The 14,435-nt window shown below is 41.9% G+C and overlaps 1 protein-coding gene across 1 annotated transcript; it reads right to left on the minus strand.

Moving 5' to 3' along the window:
- Window positions 1-988: 988 nt before the first annotated feature.
- LOC120051353 (protein ANTAGONIST OF LIKE HETEROCHROMATIN PROTEIN 1) lies at window positions 989-12,959 on the minus strand. Its single transcript, XM_038998181.1, has 5 exons — window positions 12,684-12,959; window positions 3,018-3,566; window positions 2,390-2,550; window positions 2,093-2,225; window positions 989-1,857 (listed from the first exon to the last, which is right to left on the minus strand). Exons 1-5 carry the CDS (start codon window positions 12,846-12,848, stop codon window positions 1,525-1,527), a joined length of 1,341 nt encoding a protein of 446 aa, XP_038854109.1. The 5' UTR covers window positions 12,849-12,959; the 3' UTR covers window positions 989-1,524.
- Between the last annotated feature and the right edge of the window lie 1,476 nt (window positions 12,960-14,435).

The following is a 14,435-nucleotide window of genomic DNA, read 5'->3' on the forward strand; positions in this document are numbered from 1 at the left end:
CTTTAGGTGCCTTTTGGCAAATCTCCAAGCAGACTGTCATGTGCCTTTTACTAAGGTGTTGCTTCCGCATGACCACTCTACCATAAAGGCCTGCTTGTTGGAATGCTGCAGAGATGGTTGTCCTTCTGGAAGGTTCTCCTATCTCCACAGAGGAACTCTGGAGCTTTGTCAGAGTGACCATCGGGTTCTCAGTCACCTCCCTGACCAAGGCCCTTCTCCCCCGATTGCTCAGTTTGGCCCGGTGGCCAGCTCTAGGAAGAGTCTTGGTGGTTCCAAACATCTTCAATTTAAGAATGATGGAGGCCACTGTGTTCTAGGGGACTTTCAAGTCTGCAGACATTTTTTGGTACCCTTCCCTAGATCTGTGCCGCGACACAATCCTGTCTCGGAGCTCTACGGACAATTCCTTCGACCTCATGGCTTGGTGTTTGCTCTGACATGCACTGTCAACTGTGTGCTTTTCCAAATCATGTCCAATCAATTGAATTTACCACAGGTGGACTCTAATCATGTTGTAGAAACATTTCAAGGATGATCAATGGAAACAGGCTGCACCTGAGCTCAATTTCAAGTCTCATAGCAAAGCTTCTGAATAATTATGTATATAAGGTATCTGTTTTTTATTCATAATACATTTGCAAACATTCAGAAAAACCTGTTTTCGCTTTGTCATTATGGGGTATTGTGTGTAGATTGATCAGGATAATTATTATTTAAATAAGGCTGCAATGTAACAAAATGTGGAAAGAGTAGAGAGGTCTGAATACTTTCCGAATGCATTGTAGGCCTGCTCATCGTCAGCTTATATTCAGTGACAGTCATTCTATTTGAAAGTTATTTTTCAGAAAGACAAGAATGTCCACATTCTCTGCTAAGAGGGCAGCTCCGTTAGCTGGAAGTGTTTCCCCTAGTATTTCTTCTAGTAGAGGGAGAGTAGGAGATTGGAGACCATAGATCTTATTTACAGCTACAAAAAGTGCAGTGTAGGTACTAGGTAGCTAGAACAAGGTTCTATTTTTATTTTTTTAATCAGAGCATAGAACAATGTCAGTGTAACCGTAGATACAAATGTAGTGAAAGACAGAACAGAAAATGTAACTTGTATTGTGCATCAATAAAAAGCATGACTATATACACCACATGCACATGAACACTGAGCTACACAACTATTTAGACACACTAACAACCTACGAGAGAACAAAACCCCAAAAACAGTAACAGAACAGAGAGGAGTTGCACGAGAGAGAGAGGGCTCATATACAGAATATATCTCAGAATAGGAGTGCTGATCTAGGATCAGGTCCCCCCTGTCCATATAATCTTGTTCACTATGATCTAAAAGGCCAAGCTGATCTTAGATCAGCACTACCTACTATTCTGAGATGCTTTATGAATACATGCTGATAGAGATTGTAGGAACAGTGACTGGAATGCTGGCCAGGGCTATGTATACAGTCATGAGAATCTTGTGGAGAATTCTATATTTTTTCCCCCTCTTTCCCAATCACAACACTGTCCATTCCATTAGTCCTGTTGTTGTAGTTGTGACTGCTGGAAGTAGTCACAGAACAATTTTCTGACCTCCTCACCCTGGAGGTGGTCTGAAGTTCCAGGGGGAGAGGGGGCGCGGGCCGTAGTGTGACCAGGCTGGGGGTTCTCACCCTTGGTTACCTCACCATGCCATTCCCCCTGGAACAAATCTCCATGGGCCTCACACACGTTATGCAGGATGCAGCAGGCCAGGATCATGGTGGGTACCACGTCTAGGCTGCAGTCGTTCCTCTTGCTCAGACATTGCCAGCGCGCCCGCAGGCGAAGAAGCGCCGTTGCCGCCCCACGCCTTGCCCGCACAAATCGCTACAGCAGGAGACAAAGTAACCAGGTTAAACGTTGATAAACTTCTTTTTTTATTTTGTATTATTATTTACTGCAGCAAAACTCTGGGTCTACTACAGTCTAATGTGTAAATTTAGCTCACAACTGTGTAAAACGTCTGAAATGTTCACTGAAATTGGGATTTTTTAAAACACGTTACTACTTTGAGTTTAATCCATGAGTGATTCTGTTTTGCGTTGTTGAAAATAAAACCTGCCTGGTTGAAGGCCCTCCGGGCCTCCGCGAGCCCTCCTTCCTCCTCCTCCACATCATCCTCCTCCTTCTTCTTGGAATAGGCCTTCATCAGCCAGGGCTGGAGGGGGTACCCTGGCTCCCCCAACAACACATATCTGGACAAGATAATGTGCTCTCAGTCAATTTAGCTGGTAGGACACAGGTCACCAGAGGGATAACAATAATAATTGTAGCACTGGACTACTACTTTGGTCATACTTATACAAGTAACAATGATAGCACTATCTAAAAAGGGAAATAATAATAATATCAATGATACCTCAGGGGCTTTCCCATGAAGCTCGGGGGTGGGTCAGGTGACAGCACGCCCTCAGAGGCCGACGCCCAAAGTGCTGAGTTCTGCAAGATGGCTGTCGGCTCAGTGCTGCCAGGGAAACCAGCACAGACGTCCCAGAACTGACCCAGCCCATTCACAGCCACCTAACAGACAGATAGGAGTGTTACTACCTCACAGACAGGCAGATGAATGTTACTATCTCACAGACAGACAGGCAGTCATACACAACCATATACTGTAAAACTTAAATTAAATGCAGAGTCTCAAATAGCCACCTGTCCCTTTCAATAGCCGGGCATCGACACACATTTCAGCAAATGTGTGTCTAAATGAATTGTTATCGGCACACGCTCTCCATGGTGCTGAAACGCAAAATCGGGGGTTTATGATAGGCAGTCTAGTCTTTGCAAGTCTGATCTGCGAAGGATGTTATTCTAATGTTTATCTTGGTCATACTGGTCAAAATAAACAACGTCTTTTCAACATTTTATTGAGCAAAAATAGACGCTTGGCTCAAATAGAAGCCTGTCTCTAATAAAAGCTGGCTGTGTTCAGCGATTGAAGCAAATAAAAGCCAGGGCTATTTATTGCAGCAGAGGTCCTGTCCTACCTGGGAGACCACAGAGAGCCACCCGTCTGGGTTGGCGTAGTTGGCCACGTTAGCGGACGGCGTGAGGATGGCAGTGTGGAGGGTTGCCACGGCACCCACGCAATGAGGGAAGCCCCAGCGAGATAGGAAGTGATGTGCAGAGTCTTCCACTTCCTGTACGCTGGGCGAGCATAGGTAGACGGGCCGGAGTAGTGTGACGATGGCGTGACACACGTCCCTCACACACTTACACACCGTGGAGCTGCCCACGCCAAACAGCCCACTGATGGTGCGGTACTCAATGTTGGACGCCAGCCGCCACAGGGCAACCGCCACACGCTTCTCCAGCGGAAGCGCCCTGCGGAAGTGGGTGTCCTGGCGAGCCAGGCGAGGTTTCAGCTTGCCACAAAGGAAGAAGAAGGTCTCCCGGCTCATGCGGAACTTCTCCAGCCAATCAGAGGGCTGGAACTCAGTCATCACTACCCGCTCCCACCAATCAGTGCACTCCGTGCTGGTCCAGGGTCGGGTACGGATGTCACAGCTGCAGCGCAAGTCTCGAGCTGTCAGCATCTGGAGAGAGAAAGAGGGAGAGACAGAGAGGGGGGGGGGGGGGTCTTTGTTTTCACCAGTGATACAAATCAGTATTATAAACCGGGTGGTTTAAGCCCTGAATGCTTATTGGCCGAAAGCCGTGGTATATCAAACCCTATACCACGGGTATGACAAAACATTTATTTGTACTGCTCTAATTACATTGGTAACCAGTTTATAATAGCAATAAGGCACCTTGGTGGTTTGTGGTATATTGCCAATATGCCACGGCTAAGGGCTGTATCCAGGCACTACGCGTTGAGTTGTGCTTAAGAACAGCCCTTAGCCGTGGCATATTGGCCACAGTGGTGACCTGTCATTCAGGGCAGGTGGGGCCCGTTTTGAGCCCCACCTGTTTAGCAAAAATGTGTATATATACACACACACACACACACATATATAGATCCAGTTGCAGGGGGAGGTGTTTAGTCCCAGAGTCCTTAGCTTAGTTATGAGCTTTGTGGACACTGTGGTGTTGCACGCTGAGCTGTAGTCGATAAACAGCATTCTCACATACAGTGCCGTGAAAAAGTATTTGCCCCCTTCCTGATTTCTTATATTTTTGCACGTTTGTCACACTTAAATGTTTCAGATTATTAAACATTTTTTTATATTACACCAAGATAACACAAGTAAACACAAACTGCAGTTAACTGATACTTGTATTTATTAAGGGAAAAAAGCTATCCGAACCTTCATGGCCCTATGTGAAAAAGTAATTGCCCCCCCCCTTGTTAAATCATGAATTTACTGTGGTTAATCCCATGTTTTGGAAAGCGGAGTTCAATTTCACTAGCCACACCCAGGCCTGATTACTGAAAGACCTGTTGAATCAAGAAATCACTTAAATAGAACCTGTCTGACAAAGTGAAGTAGGCCAAAAGATCTCAAAAAGCAAGACATCATGCCGCGATCCAAAGAAATTCAGGAACAGATGAGAAACAAAGTAATTGACATCTATCAGTCTGGAAAGGGTTACAAAGCCATTTCTAAAGCTTTGGGACTCCAGCAAACCACGGTGAGCGCCATTATCCACAAATGGAGAAAATTTGGAACAGTGGTGAACCTTCCCAGGAGTGGCTGGCCTACCAAAATTACCCCAAGAGCGCAGCGACGACTCATCCAAGAGGTCACAAAAGAACCCACAACAACATCTAAAGAACTGCAGGCCTCACTTGCCTCAGTTAAGGTCAGTGTTCATGACTCAACCATAAGAAAGACACTGGGCAAAAATGGCATCCATGGCAGAGTTCCAAGCGAAAACCACTGCTGACCAAAAAGAACATAAAGGCTCATTTCACTTTTGGCAAAAAACATCTTGATGATCCCCAAGACTTTTGGGAAAATATTCTGTGGACTGACAGGACAAAAGTTAAACTTTTTGGAAGGTGTGCGTCCCGTTACATCTGGTGTAAAAGTAACACAGCATTTCAGAAAACGAACATCATACCAACAGTCAAATATGGTGGTGGTAGTGTGATGGTCTGGGGCTGCTTTGCTGCTTCAGGACCTGGACGACTTGCTGTGATTGATGGAACCATGAATTCTGCTCTCTACCAAAAAAATCCTGAAGGAGAATGTCCGGCCATCAGTTCGTGACCTCAAGCTGAAGCGCACTTGGGTTCTGCAGCAGGACAATGATCCAAAACACACCAGCAAGTCCACCTCTGAATGGCTTAAAAAAGCAAAATTAAGGTTTTGGAGTGGCCTAGTCAAAGTCCGGACTTGAATCCACTTGAGATGCTGTGGCGTGACCTTAAAAAGGCTGTTCGTGCTCGAAAACCCTCCAATGTGGCCGAATTAAAACAATTCTGCAAAGAAGAGTGGGACAAAATTCCTCCACAGCGATGTGAAAGACTCATTGCCAGTTATCGCAAACGCTTGATTGCAGTTGTTGCTGCTGAGGGTGGCACAACCAGTTATTAGGTTTAGGGGGCAATTACTTTTTCACATAGGGCCATGAAGGTTCAGATAGCTTTTTTCCCTTAATTAATATAATCATCACTTAAACTGCATTTTGTGTTTACGTGGGTTATCTTTGTGTAATATTAAAATTTGTTTGATGATCTGAAACATTTAAGTGTGACATATGTGCAAAAAAATAAGAAATCAGGAAGGGGGCAAATACTTTTTCACAGCACTGTATATAACAATAAAAAAAATGGAATGAGTAGGTGTGTCCAAACTTTTGATTGGTACTGTGTGTGTGTGTGTGTGTGTGTGTGTGTGTATATATATATATTTTTTTATTGTTACTATTTTCTACATTGTAGAAAATCAAAACTATGAAGTAACACATATTGAATCATGTAGTCACCAAAAGTGTTAAACAAATCAAAATATATTTTATATTTGAGATTCTTCAAAGTAGCCACCCTTTGCCTTGATGACAGCTTTGCACAAAATTGGCATTCTCTCAACCAGCTTCATGAGGTAGTCACCTGGAATGCATTTCAATTAACAGGTGTGCCTTGTTCAAAGTTAATTTGTGGAATTTCTTTCCTTCTTAATGAGTTTGAGCCAATCAGTTGTGTTGTGACAAGGTAGGGGTGGTATACAGAAGATAGCCCTATTTGGTAAAAGACCAAGTCCATATTATGGCAAGAACGTCTCAAATAAGCAAAGAGAAATGACAGTCCGTCATTACTTTAAGACATCAAGGTCAGTCAATGCAGTCAAAAAAAAAACATAAAGTTCTATGATGAAACTGGCTCTCATGAGGACCGCCACAGGAAAGGAAGACCCAGAGTTACCTCTGCTGCAGAGGATAAGTTCATTAGAGTTAATTGCACCTCAGATTGCAGCCCAAATAAATGCTTCACAGAGTTCAAGTAACAGACATCTCAACATCAACTGTTCAGAGGAGACTGCGTGAATTAGGCCCTCAGGGTCAATTGCTGCAAAGAAACCATTACTAAAGGACACCAATAAGAAGAAGAGACTTTCTTGGGCCAAGAAACATGAGCAATGGACATTAGACCGGTGGAAATCTGTCCTTTGGTCTGATGAGTCCAAACTGGAGATTTTTTGTTCCAACCGCCATGTCTTTGTGAGACGCAGAGTAGATAAACGGATGATCTCTGCATGTGTGGTTCCCAGCATGAAGCACGGAGGAGGTGGTGTGGGGGTGCTTTGCTGATTACACTGATTTATTTAGAATTCAAAGCACACTTAACCAGCATGGCTACACAGCATTCTGCAGCGATACGCCATCCCATCTGGTTTGCGCTTAGTGGGACTATCATTTGTTTTGACCCAAAACACACCTCCAGGCTGTGTAAGGGCTATTTGACCAAGGAGAGTGATGGAGTGCTGCATCAGATGACCTGGCCTCTACAATCAACCGACCTCAACCCAATTGAGATGGTTTGGGATGAGTTGGACCGCAGAGTGAAGGAAAAGCAGCCAACAAGTGCTCAGCATATGTGGGAACTCCTTCAAGACTGTTGGAAAAGCATTCCTTGAATAATATCAAATATATAATATTTGTTTAAAACTTTTTTGGTTACTACATGATTCCATATGTGTTATTTCATAGTGTTGATGTCTTCACTAGTATTCTACAATGTAGAAAATAGTAAAAATAAAGAAAAACCCTTTAATCAGTAGGTTTTTATTTTTTTATTTGGATCTCTTTTAGTCCCCATTTGGACTAATCTTCCAAGAGTCCTTAAACATTAAAATACAATTTATAATACAAACCCATTTTCACATATAACACACTATTACAAACATACATAATATACTAACATAATGACCCAACAAATACTCAATCTAAAAAATATAGATTCTTCATCTACTAAAGTCCCACAACATTTCTATGTATTATATTTAAATAGTTTTAAAATAATGTTTAAATTTATATATTGAAAGGTTTCTAGTTTGCTCAGTTAATTTATTCCATTTCTTTATTGCTCTAAATCGAAATGTTATTTTGCCTATTTCTCTTTTCTGTCTGGATAACGCATAGATGGTGGACAATCTATTCCTAGTATATACTGAATGTCTGTCTCTTACCAACTGAATACTGTTGTGAATAGAACTTGGCCGTATTAAATTATGTATATTATGAAATAAAATAAGCATGTTTTTTTCAATTATCTTGTCGATTGATGACCAACCAAGAACACTGCGCATGACTGCAACAGAAGAACCTTAAAACAATCCTTGCTGCTTTGTTCTGTGCATTCTGCAGCCTCCTAACTTCACTTGATGATGCATTTCCCCAGACCACAGAACAGTAGTTCACCTGACTCTCAATTAATGCTGGTGTTATTTGCTGAATAATTTTTCCTGGTAAATATTTAGCTATCCTTCTGATAATGCAAGCTGTTTTAATATTTATTTTTTTACATAGATTAGTTATTTGAGACGACCGTGATAAGCAGTTGTCTAGCTGCACTACCAATACTTTGGTTTCTGCCACTTCTTCAATATGTACTCCTCCCATATTTAATTGTATCCCATGCTGTTTTGGCCTTTTCCTAGTTGAACAGACCAACATAACTTTGGTTTTCTTGGTGTTTAAAACAAGTTTGTTTTGGCAAACCCACTCCTTGATATTCTCCAAATCTCCTTGTAAAGCTTGCTGCACCTGTTGAACCGATTGTCTTGCTGCATAAATTGTAGTATCATCTGCAAATATAGTAGCTTGAGTTTCAACTAAGGTTGGTATATATTAAATAAAGAAGTGGCCCAAGGCAGCTGCCCTGCGGTATTCCACAGTTTAACACACGAGGGGAAGAAAATGAACCATTGATATAGGTGGATTGTTTCCTATCAGTTAGATATGACTGTACCCAATTCAATGCTACCTCCTTAAAACCATAATGCATTAATTTTGGCAAAATTATTTCATGATCCACTAAATCAAATGTTGCACTGAAATCTAAAAATAGTACACCCACAAACTTGCCATTATCCATAGCATTGAGCCACTGGTCAGTCATGTCAACCAATGCAGTGGTAGTGGAATGGTTTTTGCGATAAGCATGCTGATTGGCTGTAATCAGATCATTCTTTTCCATGTACTCCCACATTTGTCTACTCACAATACCCTCCAATATCTTACTGAGAGTAGGGAGTAGACTAATTGGTCGACTATTGGCAGGAGTAATGGGTTCTTTGCAGTCTTTCGGAATAGGAGTAGGTGTGTCCAAACTTTTGACTGGTACTGTATATGTATATCTTTTTTTGTTGTTGCATGTTATTTCGGCATTAATACATGTCACATATCAGTTTGCAAACAATGTATATATAAAAAAATATTTTATTGAGTTAATAAAGCCGCATACAAACATGGTTTTTGCTTTCTTGAGTAAGGCAGCTCCAAAATGCAGGTGTTTCAGTCTAGCTCAGTGCATTCTGTGGTGGTGGGGCAGCCAGCGGAAAATACGGAGCGTAGGGGTTGGTAATGTTCTCTAGTTGCGCCGTGATTGGCTCATTGTTCTGTCACTCATGGGGACACTACGTCGCCGCAAAATCTACAGGGAGAACTCGAAAATTCAAGCCCGTTGGGTGCTGCCATAGATTTACATTAGAAGTTTCCATCCAATGTGGATCAAGGTCATTGGCCACAGATAAAATGATGTCAAATCACGTTATACCTACCATAGCTTTGATTGGACTGATCATGTCAACATCATACTTTAAAAATCTTAGCTATCAAGCTAGACAAGCAGTCATCTTCATGAATCAAGTCGACAAATTATATATAAAACTTATCGGTGCTCATCGGCCATTGGGCATAAACATTACACAACAAGTTGGAAATCGCAAATTCAACAATGAGTGGTTTGGAAGCAATCAGTGGTTAACTACAAGCTTTTCAAAGCAGTCACAAGCCTGCTATTCAGTGGAGAAGATGTGTGGTTCAAGTCTGGGTTTAAGGGTCTCTTTTCCAAGCTAAAAAGGATAAACATTCACTCGCAACACACCATGGGCCAGAAAAGGTTGAATACATTGGCCATGCTGTCATTCCAGCATGACTCCTGCTGCGTTCAAAACAACTAGAAACTCAGAACTGGGAAATCTCAGACTTCAGTGAGTTCAAGACAACTGGGAACTCTGGGGGGAAAAAAACGAGCTCTGACTGGGTAAACCAGGTTTTGAATGGTCATCCAACTCGGAATTCCAAGTCGGGAGCTCTAGAAAGAGGCCTGAGTTCCCACCTGAAGATCACTGATGTCATGATTCAACCTTGTTTTTTTCCCGAGTTCCCAGTTGCCTTGAAAGAACCATAAATCCAGAGAATGGCAGACTTTGATGACAAAAATGTGCCCAAGAAGGACTGCCGCGCCACCTTCCTGTTCAAGTGAGCACAGCACAACAAGGTGAGTCCAAAGATGTCTTGTATGCTGGTGCATAAATTATGTAATATGCCAGGGAGATATGTATACTGTAGCTAAGAAAGTATACTGTAGCTAAGAAAGTAATACTAAGTGCATGTTGTGCAGTAAGCTGTTAGTAGCCCATGTGCCTCACCCTAATAATTTGGTCCCTTTCCCCCTCATAACTTAGCCTACTGTTCTGACTTGGTGGTGCACATTTAGCCTATAGCCTGTTTAAGAGAAATATAATTATTGAATATTGTAAGAGTTTTCATTGTCTGCTTATATGCCCCCTTTATTTATCCTACGGTTCTGACGGTGTACAGGGAGAATACTGTAAGAACGGCCCATGTTCTGAATTCTGTCGCTGTACATTTCAAAAGTGCTGAAGAAATATTGACTACGTCCGTCCTAGCTCGCTCATTAATGTCTTAATCGAAATTACAGACCTCTTATCCGCTTGTCGTCCCCTTATACCATAGTTTATACATCTCAATTGTCAGTAGAAACCACATTTTGTTTAAGCAAGTCAACCATATCAGCTATGTTTTTTTTAAAGGCAGTAAATGAGGCTAAATTAACTGTTTCGCTGCCAGACAAGGCTCCGCCGATAGCCAGTTCTAGCGGTGGTAAGGATTCACTCCATGGTGCTGAAATGAAAGCTCTGCTGTTGAGACATCTTTATGAACAGTGCCTTCAGAAAGTATTCAGACCCATTTACTTTTTCCACATTGTTACGTTACAGCCTTATTCTAAAATGTATTAAATAAATAAAAACATCCTCATCAATCTACACACAAAACCCCATAATGACAAAGCCAAAAGAGGTTTTTAGAAATGTTTGCAAAGTTATTAAAAATAAAAAACAGAAATACCGTTTTTATATAAGTATTCAGAACCTTTGTTATGAGACAACAAATTTTGCTCAGGTGCACCCTGTTTCCATTGATCATCCTTGAGATGTTTCTACAACTTGATTGGAGTCGACCTGTGGTAAATTCAATTGATTGGACATGATTTGGAAAGGCACACACCTGTCTATATAAAGGTTGACATTGCACGTCAGAGCAAAAACCAAGCCATGAGGAATTGTCCGTAGAGCTCCGAGACAGGATTGTGTCGAGGCACAGATCTGGGGAAGGGTACCAAAACATTTCTGCAGCATTGAAGGTCCCCAAGAACACAGTGGCCTTCATCATTCTTAAATGGAAGAAGTTTGGAACCACCAAGTCTCTTCCTACAGCTGGCCGCCCGAAGAAACTGAGCAATCAGGGGAGAAAGGTCTTGGTCAGGGAGGTGACCAAGAACCCAATGGTCACTCTGACAGAACTCCAGAGTTCCTCTGTGGAGATGGGAGAACCTTCCAGAAGACCAACCATCTCTGCAGCACTCCACCAATCAAGCCTTTATGGTAGAGTGGCCAGATGGAAGCCACTCCTCAGTAAAAGGTACAACAGCCCACTTGGAGTTTCCCAAAAGGCACCTAAAGACTCTCAGACCATGAGAAATAAGATTCTCTGGTCTAATGAAACCAAGATTGAACTCTTTAGCCTGAATGCCAATCGTCACGTCTGGAGGAAACCTGGCCACATCCCGAGGGTGAAGCATGGTGGTGGCAGCATCATGCTGTGGGGATGTTTTTCAGAGGCAGGGACTGGGAGACTAGTCAGGATTGAGGCAAAGATGAACTGAGCAAAGTACAGAGAGTTCCTTGATGAAAACCTGCTCCACAGAGCTCAGGACCTCAGACTGGGAGAAGGTTCATCTTCCAACAGGACAACGACCCTAAGCACACAGCCAAGACAACGCAGGAGTGGCTTCGGCGACAAGTCTCTGAATGTCCTTGAGTGGCCCAGCCAGAGCCCGGACTTGAACCCGATCAAAAATCCCTGGAGAGACCTGAAAATAGCTGTGCAGCAACACTCCCCATCCAATCCAACCTGACAAAGCTTGAGAGGATCTGCAGAGAAGAATGGGAAAAACTATCCAAATACAGGTGTGCCAAGCTTGTAGCGTCATACCCGAGAAGACTTAAGGCTGTAATCACTGCTTCAACAAAGTATTGAGTAAAGGGTATTAATACGTATGTAAATGTGATAGTTTTTTATAAATTAGCAAAAAATTCTAAACTTATTTTTGCTTTGTCATTTTTGGTAATTGTGTGTAGATTGATGAGCATTTTTTTTAAATCAATTTGATTTAAATACTTTACGAAGGCACTGTAGGCCCTAACAGTTTGTGGGCACCGTTTGTCACCATTATAGTGCAATTAATGTATTGTTTAGTGTTGTGCCATGCTGGCATGCATCTAAAAAAAATAAAAAAAAATTGGTTTGCCCCTCCAAGATTTACATGCTAAAATTACCACTAATTGGCCATATACCACACGCTCTCGTGATTTATTGCTTATGGGCGCTGTTAAAGTAAGTTTTGCTAGGTCATTGTGGACTGGTAAGTATCTGCATCTGGTGCAAAATGTTGCATGTCTGAATCCAGCAATATAAAGTTGCTTTTGAGACTTTCGTTTAAAGTCTATCCAAAACCTTCACCATTCGGAGTTAATGCCTAAACATAACCTTAAACACTTCTTAATTTGACGTTTACAACCACTTCGAAATTAGAAGTTTGAGAAACATGGTTGAACGTCTTATGTGACACAGAATTTATTGCTTTGTTTATGCGTGTGCGTTTAGCTATTCGTGTATGGAACGCAGTCCAATGCACTTTAATATAAATTGCTTGGTTTAGCTTGATCAGATTACAGTACCATGAGCATTCGCCTCTGCCTTTGGAAGAAGTACTGTCTGTGGCGGATACGTCTCTTCACCTCATTGAGTCTCTGTGTATCCGCGTTGTTTATGTCTCTTCGGCGCTTCATCAGCATATAGGTCATAAGAAACATTAACGGCTGAAGCTTGTCTTCATCAGCCATTTTAATATATTTCAACCGTTGAAGAGCTTCTCACAAATGGACAAAAGCAAACATGATTTCTAACCATTGAGGTATATAAGGTTCTAACGTGCAATGGGCGTTTCGGTCGTGAACTCGGTTGCAGGAAGATTAGAACAACACCAGGTTGAACTTCCGGTAGTATTTTCCCATGAATTTCAAAATAAAAGTTTTACTGCTAATGCAAAATGTTATAGCGAACATATTATGCTATATTTTTGTCCACAAAAAAAGTACTTGAATAAATCTGATTTACTTTAACTTAACAAGACGAACAGTTTAGGAATAGGATGCAGATCTCAGTATTTTAACCAACCAACCACACCAAAGAATAAAGATATGATCAAACATGTCCAATGTTATCCATCATAGTACTCATGTACAATAACGGAAACGGAGGCATTCAAATGACATCCATTAAAAAAACTTTAATAAAACAAGATATGTACTTTGATGAATTCAGTCAAAAACAGATGTGACATATTTAAATACTGTATTTTAAACAAATAGCAGTTTTGGTGGGCTTTCTGTACATATAGAGGACAGTGTACCAAAGGTCGCAGGGACTGCTGTCTTAAGAAATCACGAAATATTATGAGTAATACACAGTGGTGTGGGCTAACTGAAGCCAGCAGTGTCCTGGAGGACACACACAAGTTGAAGTTAGAATGTTGTAAGAAATCTGGTTCTGATGTTTTCCCTCAACACAGGGGCACTATCAAGTTGTAACCTTCTTGCTTCATCTATAGTGTTGTGTTGTCACAAGTAAAAAGAGAAGACTTTACAAATTATTTCATTTTCAAATATATACAAACAAGGGGCCCACTGAGTTCAGACCTTGGCACCTTTACTCATGTATTCATAACGTATTCATGTTGTGATGTGCGAACACAGAAACAAAATATACAGAAAATGATGACACAATGACAGTTTTCTATTTGTTGTGAAAGCATCTCATATGTCTTCTCAAGTTTACTTTGAAAAAGAAGCAACTGCCACTCTGTCTACTATCAAATCAAATGTATTTATAAAGCCCTTCTTACATCAGCTGATATTTCAAAGTGCTGTACAGAAACCCAGCCTAAAACCCCAAACAGCAAGCAATGCAGATGTAGAAGCATGGTGGCTAGGAAAAACTCCCTAAAAAGGCCAGAACCTAGGAAGAAACCTAGAGAGGAACCAGGCTATGAGGGGTGGCCAGTCCTCTTCTGGCTGTGCCGGGTGGAGATTATAACAGAACATGGCCAAGATGTTCAAATGTTCATAGATGACCAACAGGGTCAAATAATAATAATCACAGTGGTTGTCGAGGGTGCAACAGGTCAGCACCTCAGGAGTAAATGTCAGTTGGCTTCTCATAACCGATCATTCAGAGTATCTCTACCGCTCCTGCTGTCTCTAGAGAGTTGAAAACAGCAGGTCTGGGACAGGTAGCACATCTGGTGAACAGGTCAGGGTTCCATAGCCGCAGGCAGAACAGTTGAAACTGGGGCAGCAGCACGGCCAGGTGGACTGGGGACAGCAAGGAGTCATCAATCAGGCCAGGTAGTCCTGAGGCATGGTCCTAGG

Source organism: Salvelinus namaycush, chromosome 7 (genome assembly GCF_016432855.1).
Source record: "Salvelinus namaycush isolate Seneca chromosome 7, SaNama_1.0, whole genome shotgun sequence".
NCBI classification, from domain to species: Eukaryota; Metazoa; Chordata; class Actinopteri; order Salmoniformes; family Salmonidae; genus Salvelinus; species Salvelinus namaycush.

Excerpts from the sequence above, each read along its gene's own strand:
- LOC120051353 (XM_038998181.1), bottom strand. The coding sequence starts at position 12,848 with ATGGCTGATGAAGACAAGCTTCAGCCGTTAATGTTTCTTATGACCTAT. Across the intron at positions 3,567-12,683 it reads GGCAGAGGCGAATGCTCATG|ATGCTGACAGCTCGAGACTT; the intron begins GTACTGTAATCT and ends TTCTCTCTCCAG. Across the intron at positions 2,551-3,017 it reads GGCTCTCTGTGGTCTCCCAG|GTGGCTGTGAATGGGCTGGG; the intron begins GTAGGACAGGAC and ends TCTGTCTGTTAG.